Source organism: Botryllus schlosseri, chromosome 9 (assembly GCF_051294905.1).
Source record: "Botryllus schlosseri isolate E-star chromosome 9, Bs_hap1, whole genome shotgun sequence".
NCBI lineage: Eukaryota > Metazoa > Chordata > Ascidiacea > Stolidobranchia > Styelidae > Botryllus > Botryllus schlosseri.
In genome coordinates this window covers 9,677,593-9,696,119 of record NC_137244.1, presented here as the reverse complement: position 1 = coordinate 9,696,119, position 18,527 = coordinate 9,677,593, and the positions used below count along the sequence as shown (strand labels likewise).

Sequence of the window (18,527 nt, the reverse complement as noted above, 5' to 3'; positions counted from 1 at the left end):
GTCCTTTCACTGGCCACGTCACAGTATACAGCTTTTACACAAAGTATAAGAACTGCATCGTAAAACCAACACGTCAATGGCTAAAATAATTCACGGTCGCGGCCCAATTTACGATTTGAATATATGTTTTTGACCCACCTCAAATTTTATACGCTGATAACTTAGGGTTACAATACGTCCTCTTTCAAGAGGATTTGTCCTGTTTTTTGAAAGCGTCCTCGGTGGACGCCCTTTTGTCCTCTCTTTTGAGTATTTTGGTCAAATTAACGGCCAAAATCGACTCAAATGCCGTAACTCAGGACCGAAGTAACGCTCAGGCGGGTATTTCGGGAGCTGAGCCGGAGTTGACCTTATTTTCTTTCAGTCAACCACCCGAAAATGTGAAGGGAAAAACTGTATTTTGGGCACCGAGCGGCAACGTTGACTATTTTTTCAGTCAACCGACCACGAACTGTGGAAATAATTACCATTTTTCAGGATTTTTCACTGGTTTTGCAGGTCTGAAAATTCTGAAAAAGTGTACTCTTTTCAGATTTCCAAAATATGGTAACCCTATGATAACTACAAAAAAGAGCAACCCATTTGCGACCTCCAACAAAACCCCAGATTAAAATCCACTGCATTAAAACTATAGTGCCTGGGCAGTGATATTTAACTCGAAATACATGCCTGGTCGTCCGCATTAGTTATTAATTGTTTTACGTTTGCTGTTTTTTCTGTTCAAGTCCAGTAAATATGATATTAGATATAGAATTTGAAATTGCATCATCGCAGGAAATTAGATACGTTACCCTTGTCTTGTGCTTTCACGATCCCGGGAGATGCCAGTAGTAAAAATACCACCAATATATTCCACAATTCCACGTTTAGCATTCTTTGTCTGTAATTTATTCTAAAAATCATCCACCAGTAAAAATAATATATGAAATGGCGCTTTTGAGTATAGTATAGTCTGCAACAATGATGAATACCACTGTACTATTGAAAGCGTTGAAACCACCCACTGACGAGGTAATAGGATTTAGCTATCTATATTCGATTGAAACTTGAACAGTGGTTCTCAGCCGATGATAATACGCGCACCACTAAGGCACTATCACAGTCGTATGCCCGTAAAGCTGCTATCGCCGCATTTACGAAATTAAATCTTCATCGATATCAATGTCTAGTATATAGCATGTTTTCATACATTGTCTGACGAAGACTTCGCGAATATTCATTTTCAATTAAAGAAAACGAACGGGCAATTTGGCGTTTACGTCTTTCGCCGCCGGATACACGATGTACCACTGGGGACAAGTCAAATTTTCCGACTTTCCAAGTCGCGTGTATATTTCTATTCAAATTCAATGTAATTGCGCGTATCTGGTGTATGAGAATGCTCTGACATTTAAACAGACTTCTAGAAAATCGTAACGCAAAATATATAAATTCTTTCTCGACAAACCGTATAACGTCTCGAGCAGAAACATTGAATACCCGCTCTCCTGAGGCAAGGTTATGTGAACTCCTTAATTCCTTCTTCATAAGACTGCTATTCACGATACAATTCGAGGAAATAAGCTCCGCGCTGCGTTAGAATTGCAGTTGGAGAGGATTGCGTATTTCCTCAACGCTATCAATATCAGGGACTTCATTGATTTGTCCAGAGCTACCTTCTCTTTTTCGCAGTTACTAATTACAATAAAATTAACGTTGCGCAAAAAGCTGTTTCCCGTGACAAATAACGAAAACCGCATTCTCAATTTCTCGATGTACGGTTTGCAAAGTTGATTCAAGCACATTGCATAATTTTGAAACTCGGACGTAACGGGCCTCCGCAAATGTGGTGGACAATCAGTACGTGATTAGGCAACATTTTGCCAAGGGAACTATAACGACGCATATAGCAGATAACTTGATACCTACCCAGCCCTGATATACGGTAATAAGAACATCTGACTATCAGAACTTCTATGATCGCTCCGATAATGTCTATCTGCTGTTCTCTGAACAAGTAATCGTACAGTGATCGCCTGTGTTATCGATTCAGCAAATACATTGCATTTGTGTTGGAAATTCGTCGAGTATATGTTTACTGTTCAAACAATGGCTTGAACGTCAAAGTATCGCAAGAAACTATAAACGTCATTATATATATATAGAGTAGAAAGAGCTGCCTATAAATATTTACTCAGGAAATGTTATCATTTTTCGTCATGCTCCCGCTGCGAACTGACAGGATTTATCTCAAGGTGCATAATTATAGGTGACATAGATATACTCTACTCCGAATGATGTATTTTATTCGTTTGTAGTTCACATCCGATTGAAATGGAGTCAATAGGGGAATTGCGACCGAAAGAGAACTATAGGTATACATACATCTTTATTATTATGGCGATGATGTTGACATTACACCCCACAAGTCGAAAGGAAATTCCAAATCCTGACCTCATGAAAATCGTGCTTACTACAATTCGAACTTCCAATGCTTCGGAAAGTTCAATAGCGTGTCGAGCTCATTCACGATTGAGCAATTGCCATGATACTGATACACAATGTATGACCTAATACGCTATGCATTTTAGTGTACTCCATATTTGCAGACATGACAAATCAGTGTTGCAAGTATAAAAATATCAAGTGCCACTGCGATTGTCTGTACGTAGGGGGAACTTCCAAACGGTTGAAGAATCGTATCAAACAACATATTCCACTAGTTATCGAATCGTATATCTCAAAGTCGCAGCAAATTTATCTGTTTGTTGTCGAATACAGCCAGACCACGGTTCAAAAGGCCTTCATCGGCAAACACTTGATGGAAAATCCAATTATCGTGTGAACGTGTTCTCTATATTGGAAAAGGCTCTTCATTCATTCAATTTACCTGTTCTTGAGTCCACCACCATCACTATGTGTCAAACTAAGTCTATACCAACATAAATAATTGACTGGTTTGGTTTTGTTTTCTCCGTGCCTGCGCTGTAGCTTTCTCGTATTTCGAATTTTGTGTCTTACTCTGTTCCAGGTCATAATTAGCGATACTGATTGTTTTTACATGTAGTTTTTTAATGCTCGCATATTAGCTGACGATATCCCCCGATGAGTTTCAGCCGAAAAGCGTCGGGAATGAATATGAGTTTATCATATAAATATCATTCTATCCCATGCCTTACATCTCTAAAGCAACCGATCAAACTGTTGAAGGTTTATGACTTGCGTTGTATGTAAAATAAACGGTGTTTTAAAACACTTTGTTTAAACATGTTTTAAACAGTATTTTGAACAAATGCCTTTTTGAAAAGAAAAAAAACAAGAAAATATTCAAACGTTGTATCATTATGCCATAGTTGTTCAAATACTTTCGAAAAACATGCAGTATGAGCATGCGAACCTTTGCACCTAATATAGTTGACGTATACGATATAGAGTGGCCAGGGTTCTCGAAATCGTCGTTGGTTCGACAGTTATAGCAAGTAGATGTAATAATTAGTACGAAATGGGTGTTCTCATGATGATGACCACCGACCGTAAAAATGCTGCATAACGATGTAGTCCTGGTCAAGGATGGTTTTGGTCTGTTTGTGACGGTGTTCGGAAGCCCCTTCCGTCGAAGGAGTCGTATTTTCATGATATATTCAATTGTCACTGCCAATCCAATGTGACGTCACAATATAATATTCGTGACATCATGGCTAGAAAAAATAAACCTCATGTTTTGAGCAAAGGCCTTGTTTAAAACATGTTTGTTTTGGATTGATTTTTGGTTGCAAATGCAATCCTACGCCTAACCCGCGCACTCGTGCAGTCATTTCTAATCGCTCTTTATCAAACCTAACTGCTCGAAACATCGGAGGATATATGTTTCAAATCGAATAAACTTCAGACAGTGGTTCTCGACTTGGGTGTCGCGGCACATTGGGATGTCGATTAGACTTTTCAGGATTTCCGCAAGAAAATGAGGTTGAATAACAATACGAGTAGGGTATAATCGGCTCCTCCTGTGAGATTTTCTTAAAGACTCTGCGAGCACAGCGACGTAGAGGAAAAATATCCAGAATAAACCTCTGACACTTCCGAACGCAGTACTTCCGAGAATGAAACAGGCACCTACACTATCAATGACTGTGAAACGTCATCCGATCGAAGAAAACATATTTTATCCGTGGCGCCCAAGACCGGAAACGGCGACAGGCCCCACTGAAAACTCGTGATTAATAATACCAATAACCGGAAATTCAGCCGTCATATTGAGGTTTGGCAAAAGGTAATGAACGACAAAGACCCAAACAGCACTTCGTCAGCGCCCCAAACGGAGGACTTGAAATCCCCATGGGTTGATAAACCATACTTATGAAGGGCTTCGACGAATCTTTGAGAGAATTCTCAAATAGGAAATTCGGACTATACACACAGCAACAACTGATGAATTGGATTTAAATCGCGTGAGGCGCAAAAAAAAAACAGTTTACCGCCGCTTCGCGCCCCCCCCAGTTTTAGAACCCCTGCTATAGAATGTGTAGATAGAAATTGATAAAATAATTCATTTATTTAGCACACAAGTGAAAATGCGGTACGGACCAGAATGACGACGATGGGTCGCGACTCGCGATGCCTCAGTACACAGTCGCCACTTCCAAAAGTAAGCACATTACAATCAATGACACGTATCGGTTATAATGAAAATAAATAAATAAACACTACCAGTAAGGAGCGAAACAATTTTCAACCAGGATACAAAACAGCAATACATTATAATGCATACAGAGTCCAGTACCCATGCATATGTGTACTTCACAACACAATATAGCGACTGTCATATCTATTCAATACATTTATTTACATTTGATTTACATTATTATATTTCCGGTAAAGCTTTCTAAATAGATATACACACATCCAAGCGGTCGCACGCAGACGATTGTCTCGCGGATCGTAGTTTGGTAACCACTTACAGTATATAAACAGCATGAATAGGTGACATATGGTTCTTCCATTCGCTATGATCATATTCAGGTACATACAGGTATATTTACGGATCGCTAAGTATAAACTATGTATATAAATACCTACTATATTTCCCGACTCTGCATGGCATCATAAGCAGTGTCATCAATGATGGTATTAATTGCAATTTATCAAATAGCATTCTACGATTTCTTCACTACGACCTACTTCGCATAATCATGACGTACTGCATATTGCATTCAATCTTGTTCGGATGGTAATTAAGTCTGTAATGTGTAGTTCTTAAGCACAGTACAATCGATTTTCCGACTCTTTGTTCCCAATCCTGCGAGTATTTCGTACGGATTGGAGGATTAACATATACAGTCCCGTATTTCCGAAGCATATTAACAAGCTTTAAGCCAGGGCTGTGGAGTCGGTAAATTTTACCACCGACTCCATCTCCGACTCCGACTCCACACATTTTCAATGGACCGACTCCGACTCCGACTCCTGAGTCTTTAAGCGTACCGACTCCGACCCCGGCTCCAACTCCGACTCCTGAGTCTTTAAACATACCGACTCCGACTCCAACCCCGACTGCAACAGTATTACCAATTTACTTCGAAAATTATATGCCACAGTGACGGTTAAATGACTACCATATAACCATTAAACATATGCAAACATGTGATTAACGATGGCATGCAAGATTCCGTCATTGTGGGACAGCTCGAATTATTCACTGATTCAATTAACATGAAAGAATGCATTGTCTAAATATCTTTCATTTTTTCATATTTTATAAGTTTTTATAACATGAAATCTCTAATAACATAATATGTACGAATCATTCAAACCCGACATATATCCTATCCTGTATAATTAAATGTAGATAAAACAATCGAAGTTTTGCTCAACTTAAGGTTTCAAGTATTTTATTCATCCATGTATCATGGGAAAAGAAACATGAAATTGAAAATAACTACATTCGCGGCCTAGATCACGTCGAATATAAATTGATATAAACGGATCAATACCTGCCATTTACGATGGCGGGAACAGGATTGAATTGAGCAATAAATATATAGGCGAATATCAAACACATGAAATGCGATATTAATTATAGAACAAGGACGGGACCAGTTCGCCGGAAGAACATGAAAGTCAGACAAAAGACCCCCACCAAAAACAACACAGTACATGTGGTGGGGGTCGACAAATAACAAAAAACAAGGGGCGAACTGGTGAGGTCCGACTGCAGGCATTACAAAGTAGTCATTGTAGTGTTAAGTCTAACACACGAGGGGTGGGGGACTCCTCCCACTAGCATTTGGGAACCGCTATGGTTATCTAAATCAAATAAATCAAACTATACTAAAAATCCCGTTTATGTTAATTTGGGCAAGAGCCCGTGACAAATCTGGTGTCCATGTGCCTGCAGTCGAACCCCGTGATGGATAGTGGCAATCCAGGCTAAAAAAGAGCCACTCAGAGTGAATGATAAGAAGGGAGAGCGAAAAGCACATGTGCGTGCCTATAGCGCGCAGCGAAAAAAAACACACACAAAAATGACGTGAAGGAGAAGACACGAAGTTAAACATTAGTGGAAAAGAAGAAGGTCAAGTCCTCTCGTTGTCCCGAAAACTACACCAAGCCTTCCAGACCCGATGTGAGCCGCGCTGAGAAGCGACTACGGCTCGCTCGGAGACCAGCCTGGACTCGAAAAGAGAAACACCCATCGCCCGTAGGGGGACCAGGTTCCTGGGGTGGTAACTCCCCAGGGACCGGACCGCGAACGTGTGCATCTCCACGGTCTTGGCCGTAGCAAGACGCAAGGAGTGATAGAGGTCCTCGTACTTTGCGGCGTCCATGCTGGCTACTCCATTCTCGAAGGGGCACACCACATCGATGACCAAAACCCGGTGAGCATCCGCGAAGATGAGGTCGGGCCTCAGTTGCATGTTGGCCAATGTGGCGTGCTCCTCGCAAATATACCGACAATATAGCGTAATGGTTAAGCGTCCTACTTCTTGATCGGTAGGCCGTGGGTTCGATTCCCGGCCGGGGTCAGACCAAAGACCTGATTAGTAACACTGGTATCCATGGCTTCCCTGCTTGGCGCTCATGCATTACTGGGATAGCATGGAGGGGTGGTGCATGACTTAGAAAGCTGTAAAGGCTATGTCTGCACTTCCTTGTCCGGCGGCATATGCACATCATGTACTCATGGTATGCATATGCGCAGATCGCGTGTATGTGTATCATGAGTCGGTGTATATGCCGCAAAAAACATCAAGGACAAAAATAAACTACGTCCTTTCCTTTCCTTTCCTCGCAAACGCGGTCCACATTGCATCTGGAAAAAGAAGAAGAGCTTGGTATACTATCCAGGAGCACCCCAATTACCGAATTGTGTCTGTTCGTGATGATATCCATCACTGGCAGGCAGTGGTTCAGTACGTGGGGCAGGGTCTCGGTATGCTGCCCGCACTTGCAGCAGACCACACTTGGCTCCACACCGAAAATCGATTGACTTGACTCGAGTCAAAATCCGCAATGACTCGAAATGACTCGTGACTCGAAGGTAGTTACTTGATCCCAACACTGTAAAAGAGATCACCGCTCTATCGAGTATGCCGGACCTGATTTGTGGAATAGTATGGCGCCGGCTATCCGAGAGTCATCGAGCATGATACAACCTGCGCGTACATAAAACATGTACCACGCACAAAAAATCCACCCGTGGTTCGGTTGATATTGAAATTTTTACGGCCCAAATGTTATTGCGTTGACTAAAAATAGGTCATATTATCCAACTGCATGAACTTCCGAACGACCCATTCACGTGTATAATCTGTTTGGGTGGACCTTGGTTTTAGTCAAACGTGTCGTGGATTCCGTTGAAATCGAGATTCCGCTTGTATTACAGATGTTAACCCTATTAATACATTGTAGCAGGGGTTAGCAACGCGGTGCCCGCAGTCATCTGGTAGCCCGCGAGGACAAGATGAGTAGCCCTCGATCCTGTTTTAAAAATAGATCGAATACCAGCATTTACAAATGTTCGTCAGATTATTACCAGTGAGCTTTTAAATATATAGATTGATTTTAGCTATTCTTGTTTACATTGCACGAAAATGTAACTTACAAATGACAACACATATATGTAAACACTTAACATGATGATATCAAATAACCTCAATTGAAATTAGTATTATTCCAACATGTAGGCTAATAGCATCACAAGACATCAAAGACTTAGGATACGGCACACTGCCTGTACAGGCGACATTACGGTCTTCTTGAAATGGAGGAGGTTCCGTTATGGTAGCTCGACGTCCAGGACAATGTCAAATGACTAACCAACATTACTATTCGGTAGCAGAAAACCGTGAAGCACTAGCAGAATTTCCACATCGGTATACATTTTACGTATTGCATCTTTTGACCATGTTTCTAACTTTCTGTAATCGTTGCTGCTGTCCGGTTTAATGAAATCTTTCAAGTCTGGATGCTGAACAGCCAGATATTGAAATTGTAACACTACAAAATGACCTACCCCTCAAAGCCCGCCTGGCTGCAGCTAACCTTTGGTGCCTTGTTGACACGGAAAAGTACAGTGGTGTATGCGCTGCCGCTATGAAGGTTGCAAGCATGTTTGATGGTTCAACTTATCGTTGTGAATCAACCATCTCGGTTATGAAATTCATCAAAAACAAACATGGAACACGCCTCACTGATGCACATTTGGAACACTCACTCATAGTTGTAGTTTAAAATTACATACCAGAGTACAGCGCACTAGTTAATAGCATGTAATGCCAGGCTTCCCACTGACTGAAATATAGACACAGATAACATGATGTCCAGTCTAAAGTGTGACATATGGTTTATTTGAAAATTTATGTTGACTGTGGTTGTACAATTTAGACAAACATGGTGCAAAGTAATTCATGATTTCTTGGTGGCCAGTTCGTTGAAATGAGATGCTTTGATTTTACGAGACTCTCTTAGAAGTCTTACTTACCGCAATGCGATTCCTGCCCAGTGCTATGAATATCAAAGCGGAAATTCAGTCTGGTACGGGTCACTACCCAAGAAGTAGCTCTAGGTTGCAAAAAGGTTGGTGACCCCTAGAGTGCATTAATTTGAAATCAGCTTGAACCTCTCTAGCGAAATGACGAAACGCATATGCAATCGCTAAATAACCGCAATCAAAGGCCCAAAGAGCCGCAGTTTGTCCACCCCTGTTGTATAAGAACAAATTATCGTAACAAACACCCAGAAACTCAGTGGATTATTAAAAAAAACAAGATGTGGTTGGATAACTCATATACGTGGGATGTTGGTGAACAATATAGTATACAAGCAACCAATAAAAGATCGAGAACCAATGATTCAGTGGACACTACTACTAATAGTAATGCCAGTATTCATATTGTACACCAAACAAACGTGCTGACTAAAACAGCGTGACTCTGCATTTGCTATGACTAAAAGATGATGTCAAACACCCTCAATGAAGAATAGGTAACATTGCGTCAAAGCAGGAACTATATTGTGCTGATTCGGTGTGCATTGTCAGATTTCACAACCTGTTATCTTGTTTAACTTGAGTCTAAGGTTATATATTGTCTGTGGTTTCGAGCCATGAGTAGGTTTGATAAAAGTGATTCGAGTTATTCGACGTGACCGCATGAGTTGGGCGTAATTTTAACAGTTTGGGCGGTGTCTTTATAGTCATTACACGAAGACGTAATAATATTTATACGCTGCATCACATATGCATCATACCAAACAATTGCAGATGACAAGCTCTGTACATAAAGGACAATAATCACTGCTTAAAGATATCGCAGAAGGTCATGCGATTTGTATCAGTGACTGATCACTTGGTCAAACGTGCTTGAGCTCGAGACGCGCATCGTACTTTTATCATTGTATAGCAGTGGACAGAATTTGTTTCAGGAGACTTAGGTTTTGATCTGCTCTACGATGTATGGTGTTCAAAATCAACATCATGAATAATAGACACACATATCCAGTTCTCTCTATGATGTTGCATTGTCGGTACTGGCTCCATTTAAACTAGGAATGAGCTGCAAACAGATATATCCCATATTTGGCAGTAATGTGAGGGGTTCAGTGGTCGGCAAAACCTCGAACTTTGCAACACGGATTGAACTAAATTTTCTAAGCTCTCTATTGGACTATTGGAAATTATTCGCCCCTGAATCGTACCTGATGACCACTCGACCAATTAACGATTGTATGTGTAATTTTCGGGATCAAATCAAGGTTCTTATAATACCGGTTGGGTACGGACTCATACCTATCGGATTTGAGTCTAATGTACACACCGCGATTCGCTGAAATTTTATTTGGTCGATATTGAAAACAGGGATATTTATTTAATCATTCTGGTCAGAAAGCTTGGAATCACGTACAAATGGCTCTCACTCTCAAAAGTGGTCTAGAACCACGCTTCCAGATTTCGAGACGCAGTGTGCTGCAATAAATATATGATACCTAGTTCAAAACATTTTTTCGGGAAAATTCCATCTACCGTGATCGAACTGTGTTATGAGAGATTTTTTTATCTAAAAGTATGCGAATGAGGCGTAGAAAACATATTCTAGATTAATATAGTAATCACTGCACTCGTGGGAACACTAAATAGATCGTCGGTATACTTCGCGACAAGCGCGACGAAAATTTTCTGTAAGTGATTAATTTTGTTAATACAGTAATGAATGAATGGATTTTGCAACGAGATCCGTATACATATTACATATAGAATTATAAAGCTTTGCGTCCCTATGACAACTATATACTACACCATTTGTACTGTTACGCCATTTCTCTTCGTCGCCTCCATAATGTCCCAGCGCCCGCCAAATCACCCCATGAGTGTTTCCGCCCTATTTAAAATCCAAATCACCCCAGAGGGCGCTGGCAACATGATTAAGAGAACTGTCTTAGCCATGCATAGATTCAGACATACGGATAATTTGCTTCGTCAAAAATAAACTTTTCTTGGACTGCAGATGACCATATTAAATGTAAAGGTACGTCTTATTACTCATCATCGCCATAGCACTGGTGTAACACACAGTATAGTAATTTTAATGGTGGATAGTCTGCAAACCATAGGAGATGACAGTGAGGAAGAAACACAAATATATAACATAGCAGCAGTCGTGGTAATATGCTAACCATACTGATATAATGTTGGAAGCTGTAACCAGAGAGATGGTAAATGGAACATCGACCGCTAATAATAATCATTCTTTAATTCTTGTTACTGAGCCTATAAAAAGATAATCTAGATATTGAATTTCTATTTCATGCTGAAGCAGTTCTTTCTACACTGTAAGCTTAAACGCGTGCATTTATGCACCTAAAAAACACACAATATTCGAATTTTTTTTAGATGCCACATTGCGTGGTAGCGATGTATGTCATAATATTGTGTGGTCTGAAGTGGCATGTCCGTACCTATCGCTGCAGAGCTCGAAATTACGTACCTGAAACACCTTCACAGGCTCATATCGAAAAAATATTTTATTTCAAAAGAATCGGTTGTAGAATGTACATGTACAATAAAAGAAACAGTGTAAGTTGCCGTTAAATATGACAATACAAATTGAAAACATAACTATTTTTTGACACAGTAAGACAGGATTTTATACAGTAATAACAGAGCTTCTTGGAGGTACAGAACTTCAATACACAATTGAATAATTAAATGAACCCAAATATTTTCGGATGACACTCGTCAGCAACTAGTGGAGAATTGGAAAGAACATTGTATATCAACAATCGTATCTAAAAATATACCTTCACCAGCATGAAATTTGGAGAGAGTGAGCGTTCAATGCACTATTCCCATGCAGGTGGTACACGAACTCCTTCTGTTGACAAAGTTTCGGCTGGTGTATTTTGATAAGATATAAAATACACCAGCCGAAACTCTGTCAACAGGAGTTCGTGTACCAGCTGGGAATAGGAGATTGAATGCTTTCTTTCTCAAAATTTCATGCTGGTGACGTCATATTTTGTGATACGATTGTTGATATACAATGTTCTTTCCAATTCTCTACTAGATTTGCTGACGAGTGTCGACCGAAAATATTCTGGTTCATTCCAATATTAATATACTATTCAACAGTAATAACAGTTATAAAAGAACTGGATTCGGAACGAAAGCAAGGTGTATGTACAGTAACGTCGTCAATAAATATTGTTTCTCACAAATTGACTAGTTTCATGATGAAATGATTGATTGAATTGCCAAAAAACCATAATAAACCAATTTTGGCTCAACAATACGTTATTTTGGAACAGCCCTAATGTACAGTGCCACTAACAACGAAAAGTTTACTAATCGAAAGCATAGCAAAAGTCTAGCCACAAAAAAGACAAATTATTTTGCAAATGCAAAAAATAACAAAATCCACTATGAACAGGTACATTCCATACCAAAAGAAAGCAGTACTCACAGCACAAGTACTAGGAGCAAGGGAGATTAATTTGCCTACATTTTTTCAATCGATTGCTGGGCATTTTGATATTTTTTCCAAGAATTGACGAACTTGTTCGACTGAAATCCCGAATTTTTATCACCAACAAAGACACGTTGAATGAATGGTATTATTTGAAAGACTTTGGGATAACTAAGATCCCATGAGTAGTAGCATGCTACGAGATCAATTATCATCTCAAACGGTCTTCTTTGGTTTTCGGATCTGTGCTTGATGGTGATGCCATTGGCCGCCATCCACGATGGTTCATCTCCATTTTCATGACGTGCAATCAAAAGATGAGGAGTCAACTTTGAAGTCGGTAAATCTACTTTATGTGCCTGGAATTAAAACAATATGTTAGCTTTAAATTACTTTGCTAAATATTCACGTGCGTATCCAGAGCACATGACCAACTTCAGCTAGAAATGCTTATAGGAGACTTCTCATCAGGGATGTAATGACTCGAGTAATGACTTTCTCATGACTCGAGTCATTTTCTCAAAACACAAAAATGACTCGATTCGACACAATCTGTGTATTGACTCGACTTGAGTCATTACGCATGACTCGAACCAAGTCACATGACTCGAGACTCAGATGGCCAAGAAAGACATTTCATCGTCATTTCGAAGAATACTAAAATGACCACACTATTGGCATCTCTTCTATTGGTACTGGCACTTTCAAATGCTACCAGAAACTACTAAAAAGTAAGGAAAATTAGTGTATTATAAAAGCGAACCATTCGATATCAACAATCAGTCATAAAAAGTGGGTTTAACAGGACTTCAACTTGAAACTTGAGCAGTCAACACAATGACTTGGACTTGAGTCATAACACCATGAATCTGACTCCAACCTCTACTTGTTGACTTGGACTTGACTGGGTGGTGTATTGAAAATGACTCGACTTGACTCGAGTCAATCCTACCATAAGCGAGATTGAGTTGCGACTCGGAGCCTTGTGACTTGGTTACGACACTGCTTCTCATACTAAAGATTCAAGTGTAGTTGAATCGGCGAATAGTTTAAAGGGGCACTGCACTCTAGAAATCATGTCGTCTCAAATTGAAGGGCGAAACGAGAAATTTTTTTAGGCCGCAGCGATTTTCTTCAGAACGCCACCGTATAGAAGCTGCAATTTATTGAATTTTCCACATCGGAATCATGCTCCAGCAGTCACGCAGAAATCGAACTTTATATCGTTGTCAGCCGATGTTATTATGAAGGAAATATGTTGGACACGCAAAGGTGGTTTAGATAACGCGTTCAACGGAAGATGTTCAGTCAGGAGATTTATGTCAAAATCGGGCCTAGTGTATTCTATTTTTTTGGGACGTAGGGTGTGTACGACATATTTCCTTCATAGCATCGGCTGACAGCTATATAAAGTTCGATTTCTGCGTGACTGCTAGAGTATGATTCCCTTATGGAAAATTCAATAAATTGCAGCTCCATTACGGTGGCGTTCTGAAGAAAATGGCTGCGGCCTGAAAAATTTTTTCGTTTCGCCCTTGAATTTGAGACCACATAGTTTTTAGAGTGCAGTGCACCGTTAACAAGCTTAGCTCCAAAGGGCAAATTAATTATAAGTTGTTATATTATTCGATTATAAATTGAAGCATTAATTGATGCACCAATTGTGTTCAGATGCATAAATTTCTCTACATCATCAGAATTTTAAGGGGTACCAATGAACCTCGGACCTCGTTCGATCATAACTTGTTAGCTACTTAATCTTAGAGGGGCACTGCGCTATAAAAATGTTGTGGTCTCAAATCAACTCGCAGGTCGAAAAAGATTTGACGCACACATTGTCTTCAGAAAGCCTCCGTGATGGTGCTGCAATTAAATTAGGGTTAACATACGACCTCCTTTTTCAGGTTTTAGAAATTGTCGTCCTAGGACGCCCAAATGTCTTCCTTTTTGGCAACTCCAGTACTGTTAGTGTGAAAATCCTCCTTTCCCGATTCCAAAATATGATAAACATAAATTAAATGAATTTTGCATAAGACCCGTTACGCTCGAGCTTCCGCGTTTCTAGTGCGTTAACTTCACCATCGCATATTTTCGCAACGGGTTAAAAATCGATGACGCGCAGCCACGTCAGTTGGTCTTAATACGAAATTTTGCAGCTCCATTACGTCGAGCGCAGTGTTTAGCATAGCATAATATACCTTCATTTTGGGACGGCTCAAGAATTTCGATCATATATAAGGATTCTATTTTATAGAACTTCTATGTACATCTAAACTGAAGCAGATCCATACTAGACTGGTAGTAAATCTTACCTGACTAAGACATATCGCACTCAAACCATGGTTCGACTTCATTTTCTTGTCTATTCGAGAGCCTTCTGCAGTTCGAGCTGGATATGAATTTCATCGTCTTCATTTCCCTGCGTTAGAATCTTAATAGACAGGTGAAGGACTAATAAGAACCATAATAGACAGGTGAGGAACATTCCTGCAATTCAAAAGTTTCCATTCCAGCCATCACATTCCATTTCATATAAAGGCAAGTTTTGGCATTAGCGCTATACGCAAGTTGTGATTACTTATTACTGATTAGATGCGCGTTATCTAGTTTGCTATCATCTGAAGGCTACTAATTCTTGTCTGCTTTATACACTCGTATTCCCTCGGTGTCACTTGTCAACTGACACTGGTGTTTGATTTGTTATTAATACTGCGCATTGTGCAGTACACGGGGTTGAATTACGCTGTCAAAAATTGATGCAACACGAGATTCTCGAAGGCGCAAATTCTCAATTTATTCGATTAGTTTGAACGACAACATTCTATGCTGATTTCCTTATTAGATGTACAAATTCGACCTCATCGTTAGAAACGTAGATTTCATCGCGCGCTCTGAGAAACACCATCTCCTATCGCGATTTGACGAACAAATACACCTTCTACAAATTTAAGTGCATTATTTGCATCGATGAGGGCCGCAAGCCGCGTTCAAAATATTTCAGCGGGAAATCGCATCGTGTAGCATTGTGTGATGCGATATGCGTGCACAGACGAATATCGCTAATTGGTCGCGGCCCCGCGTAACACTGATAATACGACTTGTTGAATTGCAACGGAATATTAGGGATTTCGACACCCCCTGGCGCAACGCCATGCAAAAATAAAAGTCGGCGCCTATGACTGTAGTACTGTTTATTATCAAACATAATACCAACCTCTTGATCAGTGTGCTCTCCAAAAACTTTATCAAGAGTGAGAAGCATTGCCATGTACTTCTTGTGCATTTCTTCAACACTTCTATCAACAAGCAGTTGAAACTCATGTCTGATCTATTGGGAATAACAACGTGTTACTCAGAGCTGTTAGTCATGAAACAGGTTAGTTTGAAGTAAATTCATCTATATTATTTATTTTAAAATACATAGTTATTCACTAACTTATCTTGATACGAACATTATTAGATTTTCTCAATTCAATCATCACAATAATTGAATTATTTTCAACTTATGGTATCACTATACTGTCCAGACTCAGACAACTAAATGATTCTAGTTGTCTTAGTCTAGTTTCACTCAAGTAGTACGGAATCTCAATATTCTAATTCTAACCTAATTATTTAAATGGTTCCATACTCTTTCAATTCTGATCATATTCATTGTTTTTCTGAAAATGCCTAATTGACTATGGTATTTCGTAGTGAGCTAACAAAAATATCCGCCTCGTCAGCTATGGTGCACAGACGCTAACCAATCTCATGCTCATTCCTATGAACTAAGCTTGAATTTGACTGGATTCCCTTGTCATTCATAATTTCGGTCAATTTTCCAAGTTTTTGCAAATTGAGTAATTCCAATTGCAATCTAATGTGGAAAAAAATGCGCTTCAATTCTAATATAATTCAATTTGGAAGAGCTGAAAATCTACTAGCTGTCCGAGCCTGGTACAGTGTAGGGTGGTTCAAAAATAACCTTTTTTCCTGAATCTTGCAGGTTACTTGATTAAATCGTTAGGTTGCCTTAAAAAACGACGCACACCAAATTTGAATTCATTCCAACCAATATTCGCGGATTTCGTAGAGTTTGAAAATTTTGAATTTGCCTAAAAATGCAAAAAAAAAAATTTTTCAAATTTTTCTGCCAACCCCATGAAATTGTTGCGCTGTCTTCGAAAACGATGCAAAACAAATTTGACTCAATTCGAAGCCGTAGAAGTGGAGTTATTTCAGTTTTTCTTTGATAATTCTGGGATTATCCTTGATTGGTGGATCATCTCAGAATTATCATCAAAAAACTTGAATAACTCCGCTTCTGCAGCTTGGAATTGAGTCAAATTTGTTTTCCGTCGTTTTTGAAGACAGCGCAACAATTTCATAAGGTTGGAAGGAAAATTTGAAAAAAATTTTTTTTTGCATTTTTAGGCAAATTCAAAATTTTCAAACTCTACGAAATCCGCGAATATTGGTTGGAATGAATTCAAATTTGGTGTGCGTCGTTTTTTAAGGCAACCTAACGATTTAATCAAGTAACCTGCAAGATTCAGGAAAAAAGGTTATTTTTGAACCACCCTACTGTACAAGTGTACACATGTCGTGTAATAGGAAGACAGTGTATATTAATACAATAGGAAGATACATAGGCAACATAATTGCTTAATTTGCCGAGGCACCGAAACAATTTCCTTTTACTGATTTTCGAAGTTAATACTGCAAATTGAAGTCATCTGTAAGGAATGAAAGAACTCACCAGTCTAATATCTTGCAGCAGTAGAAAGCTCTTCAAAATTTCAGCCACGCCACCGAATTCTAGCACCTTCAACTGCATGGGTAAAATAGAAGTAAGTTCAGAGCAAGGTGAAGGGCTTGATTCCTTAACATTTCCAATTACGCAAGAGGATTCGGGCAGCAGGTCATAGTCAAGAGAGGACGGTGCTCCATAGCAAAGCAAGTCCAGTGTCTTCATATTTTTGTGTCTCTGTTTACAATGGCTGTGGAGATTTTCATATTTTGAATACACTATGCCACAGCCACATATCCTGCATGACATGACAACACTCGGATGTTGTCTGTGACACCATAATAAATGTGTAGACAGCAAATCGGTAGTTCCGATAAAAGGGCATAACCAACACTTTCCATTAGACATTCTACCAAACCATATCAAGTAATTGAAACAGGTCAACTGCAAAGAAAGATGTACAATTGTACATAACTTCATCTGCAAGTGAGGTTTCATCACTAGGTCTATTGTGATATCTTCAGATGAAATCAATAAACAGCATTAGCTCCCATTTTCATGGTCTGCTCTTATAGCGCATCAATCTGCTGGATCGAAAATATAGGTAATCTATTTCTACTCTGACCGCTGGGCGCTGGAGCTGTATGTGAAACTAGATAACAACATAACATGGACATAATAACATTATATACAGATGATGTTGAAAATTTACATAAACGAATTACCTTGCAGTAAATCAATGTGCTCCCTCTTAATTCCGTTTTGAACTAAAAACATCTCCATTTCGTCGCTATATGCTGTTTGGATTCACGTACAACAAAGACAGACATATTCACGGCGTATCTCACTCACTATGGTCCTGCGTGAGGCGGAATCGAATCAATCGATCGATTGTCTCAGGATTGCGTCATACAGTCACGTGACTCAGTAAGTCATGCGTAAAGAATAGACAGAGTCGAGAGTCATTTCATCAATGATGAAATACAAAGGGTACTAACAATAACTGAATGATTGCTATACTGTTGTTCGATGGCAATGACAACGGTACCGTATACAAGTAAAATGTTCAACGTCAGGGTGTTTCACACATATTTGTATTACAAATTTCTTCAGTAAGTTCAGTAGGGAAATAATATGGTCACCTTTTTATTTTATCGCAATCTCTTGGAATGTTGATCTGATAATTTGTTTATAATAAACTTAAATGAGAAACAAGCGATTAACTAAAAGGAGTAATGTGACTATCGTAGGTATGTAACGTAAGATCAGAGCAAACCTCAAGACAGCGAGTCGTGAGTCAGGTATTGGTACAGCACGACCATAATATCTGATCACCAACCTATTTGCTTGAAGCTCGG

General features: G+C 39.4%; 2 protein-coding genes across 5 annotated transcripts in view; both read right to left on the bottom strand.

Annotated features, from left to right (window-relative positions):
- Positions 1–2,038, bottom strand: part of LOC145446054 (uncharacterized) — a 35,623-nt gene extending 33,585 nt beyond the window's left edge. Inside the window, exon 1 of the mRNA XM_080324236.1 lies at positions 792–2,038. Within this exon, the coding sequence (XP_080180362.1) occupies positions 792–903 (112 nt within the window). The 5' untranslated portion in view covers positions 904–2,038. The remainder of the gene's footprint in view (positions 1–791) is intronic.
- A 9,440-nt stretch (positions 2,039–11,478) lies between these two features.
- Positions 11,479–18,173, bottom strand: LOC145446040 (uncharacterized). 4 transcript variants are annotated; one of them, XM_080324226.1, is made up of 4 exons: positions 17,179–17,888; positions 15,652–15,765; positions 14,750–14,856; positions 11,479–12,796 (listed from the first exon to the last, which is right to left on the bottom strand). In XM_080324226.1, exons 1-3 carry the CDS (start codon positions 17,665–17,667, stop codon positions 14,800–14,802), a joined length of 660 nt encoding a protein of 219 aa, XP_080180352.1. In that variant the 5' UTR covers positions 17,668–17,888; the 3' UTR covers positions 11,479–12,796; positions 14,750–14,799. The 4 variants fall into 4 exon arrangements, 1 of the variants encoding a protein (XP_080180352.1); XR_013917179.1 differs by lacking the exon at positions 11,479–12,796 and adding an exon at positions 17,895–18,173 and having other exon boundaries at positions 14,824–14,856; positions 15,652–15,795; positions 17,179–17,250; XR_013917180.1 differs by lacking the exons at positions 11,479–12,796; positions 15,652–15,765 and adding an exon at positions 17,895–18,173 and having other exon boundaries at positions 13,916–14,856; positions 17,179–17,250.
- Positions 18,174–18,527: the final 354 nt, after the last annotated feature.

What these genes read in the sequence shown, in the direction of transcription:
- LOC145446040 (XM_080324226.1), bottom strand. Translation starts at nt 17,667, where the DNA reads ATGAAACCTCACTTGCAGATGAAGTTATGTACAATTGTACATCTTTCT. An exon ending in TGCTGCAAGATATTAGACTG is followed by an intron (nt 15,766 to 17,178) that starts GTGAGTTCTTTC and finishes TATTCCCAATAG; the next exon opens with ATCAGACATGAGTTTCAACT. An exon ending in GAGAGCACACTGATCAAGAG is followed by an intron (nt 14,857 to 15,651) that starts GTTGGTATTATG and finishes ATTCTAACGCAG; the next exon opens with GGAAATGAAGACGATGAAAT.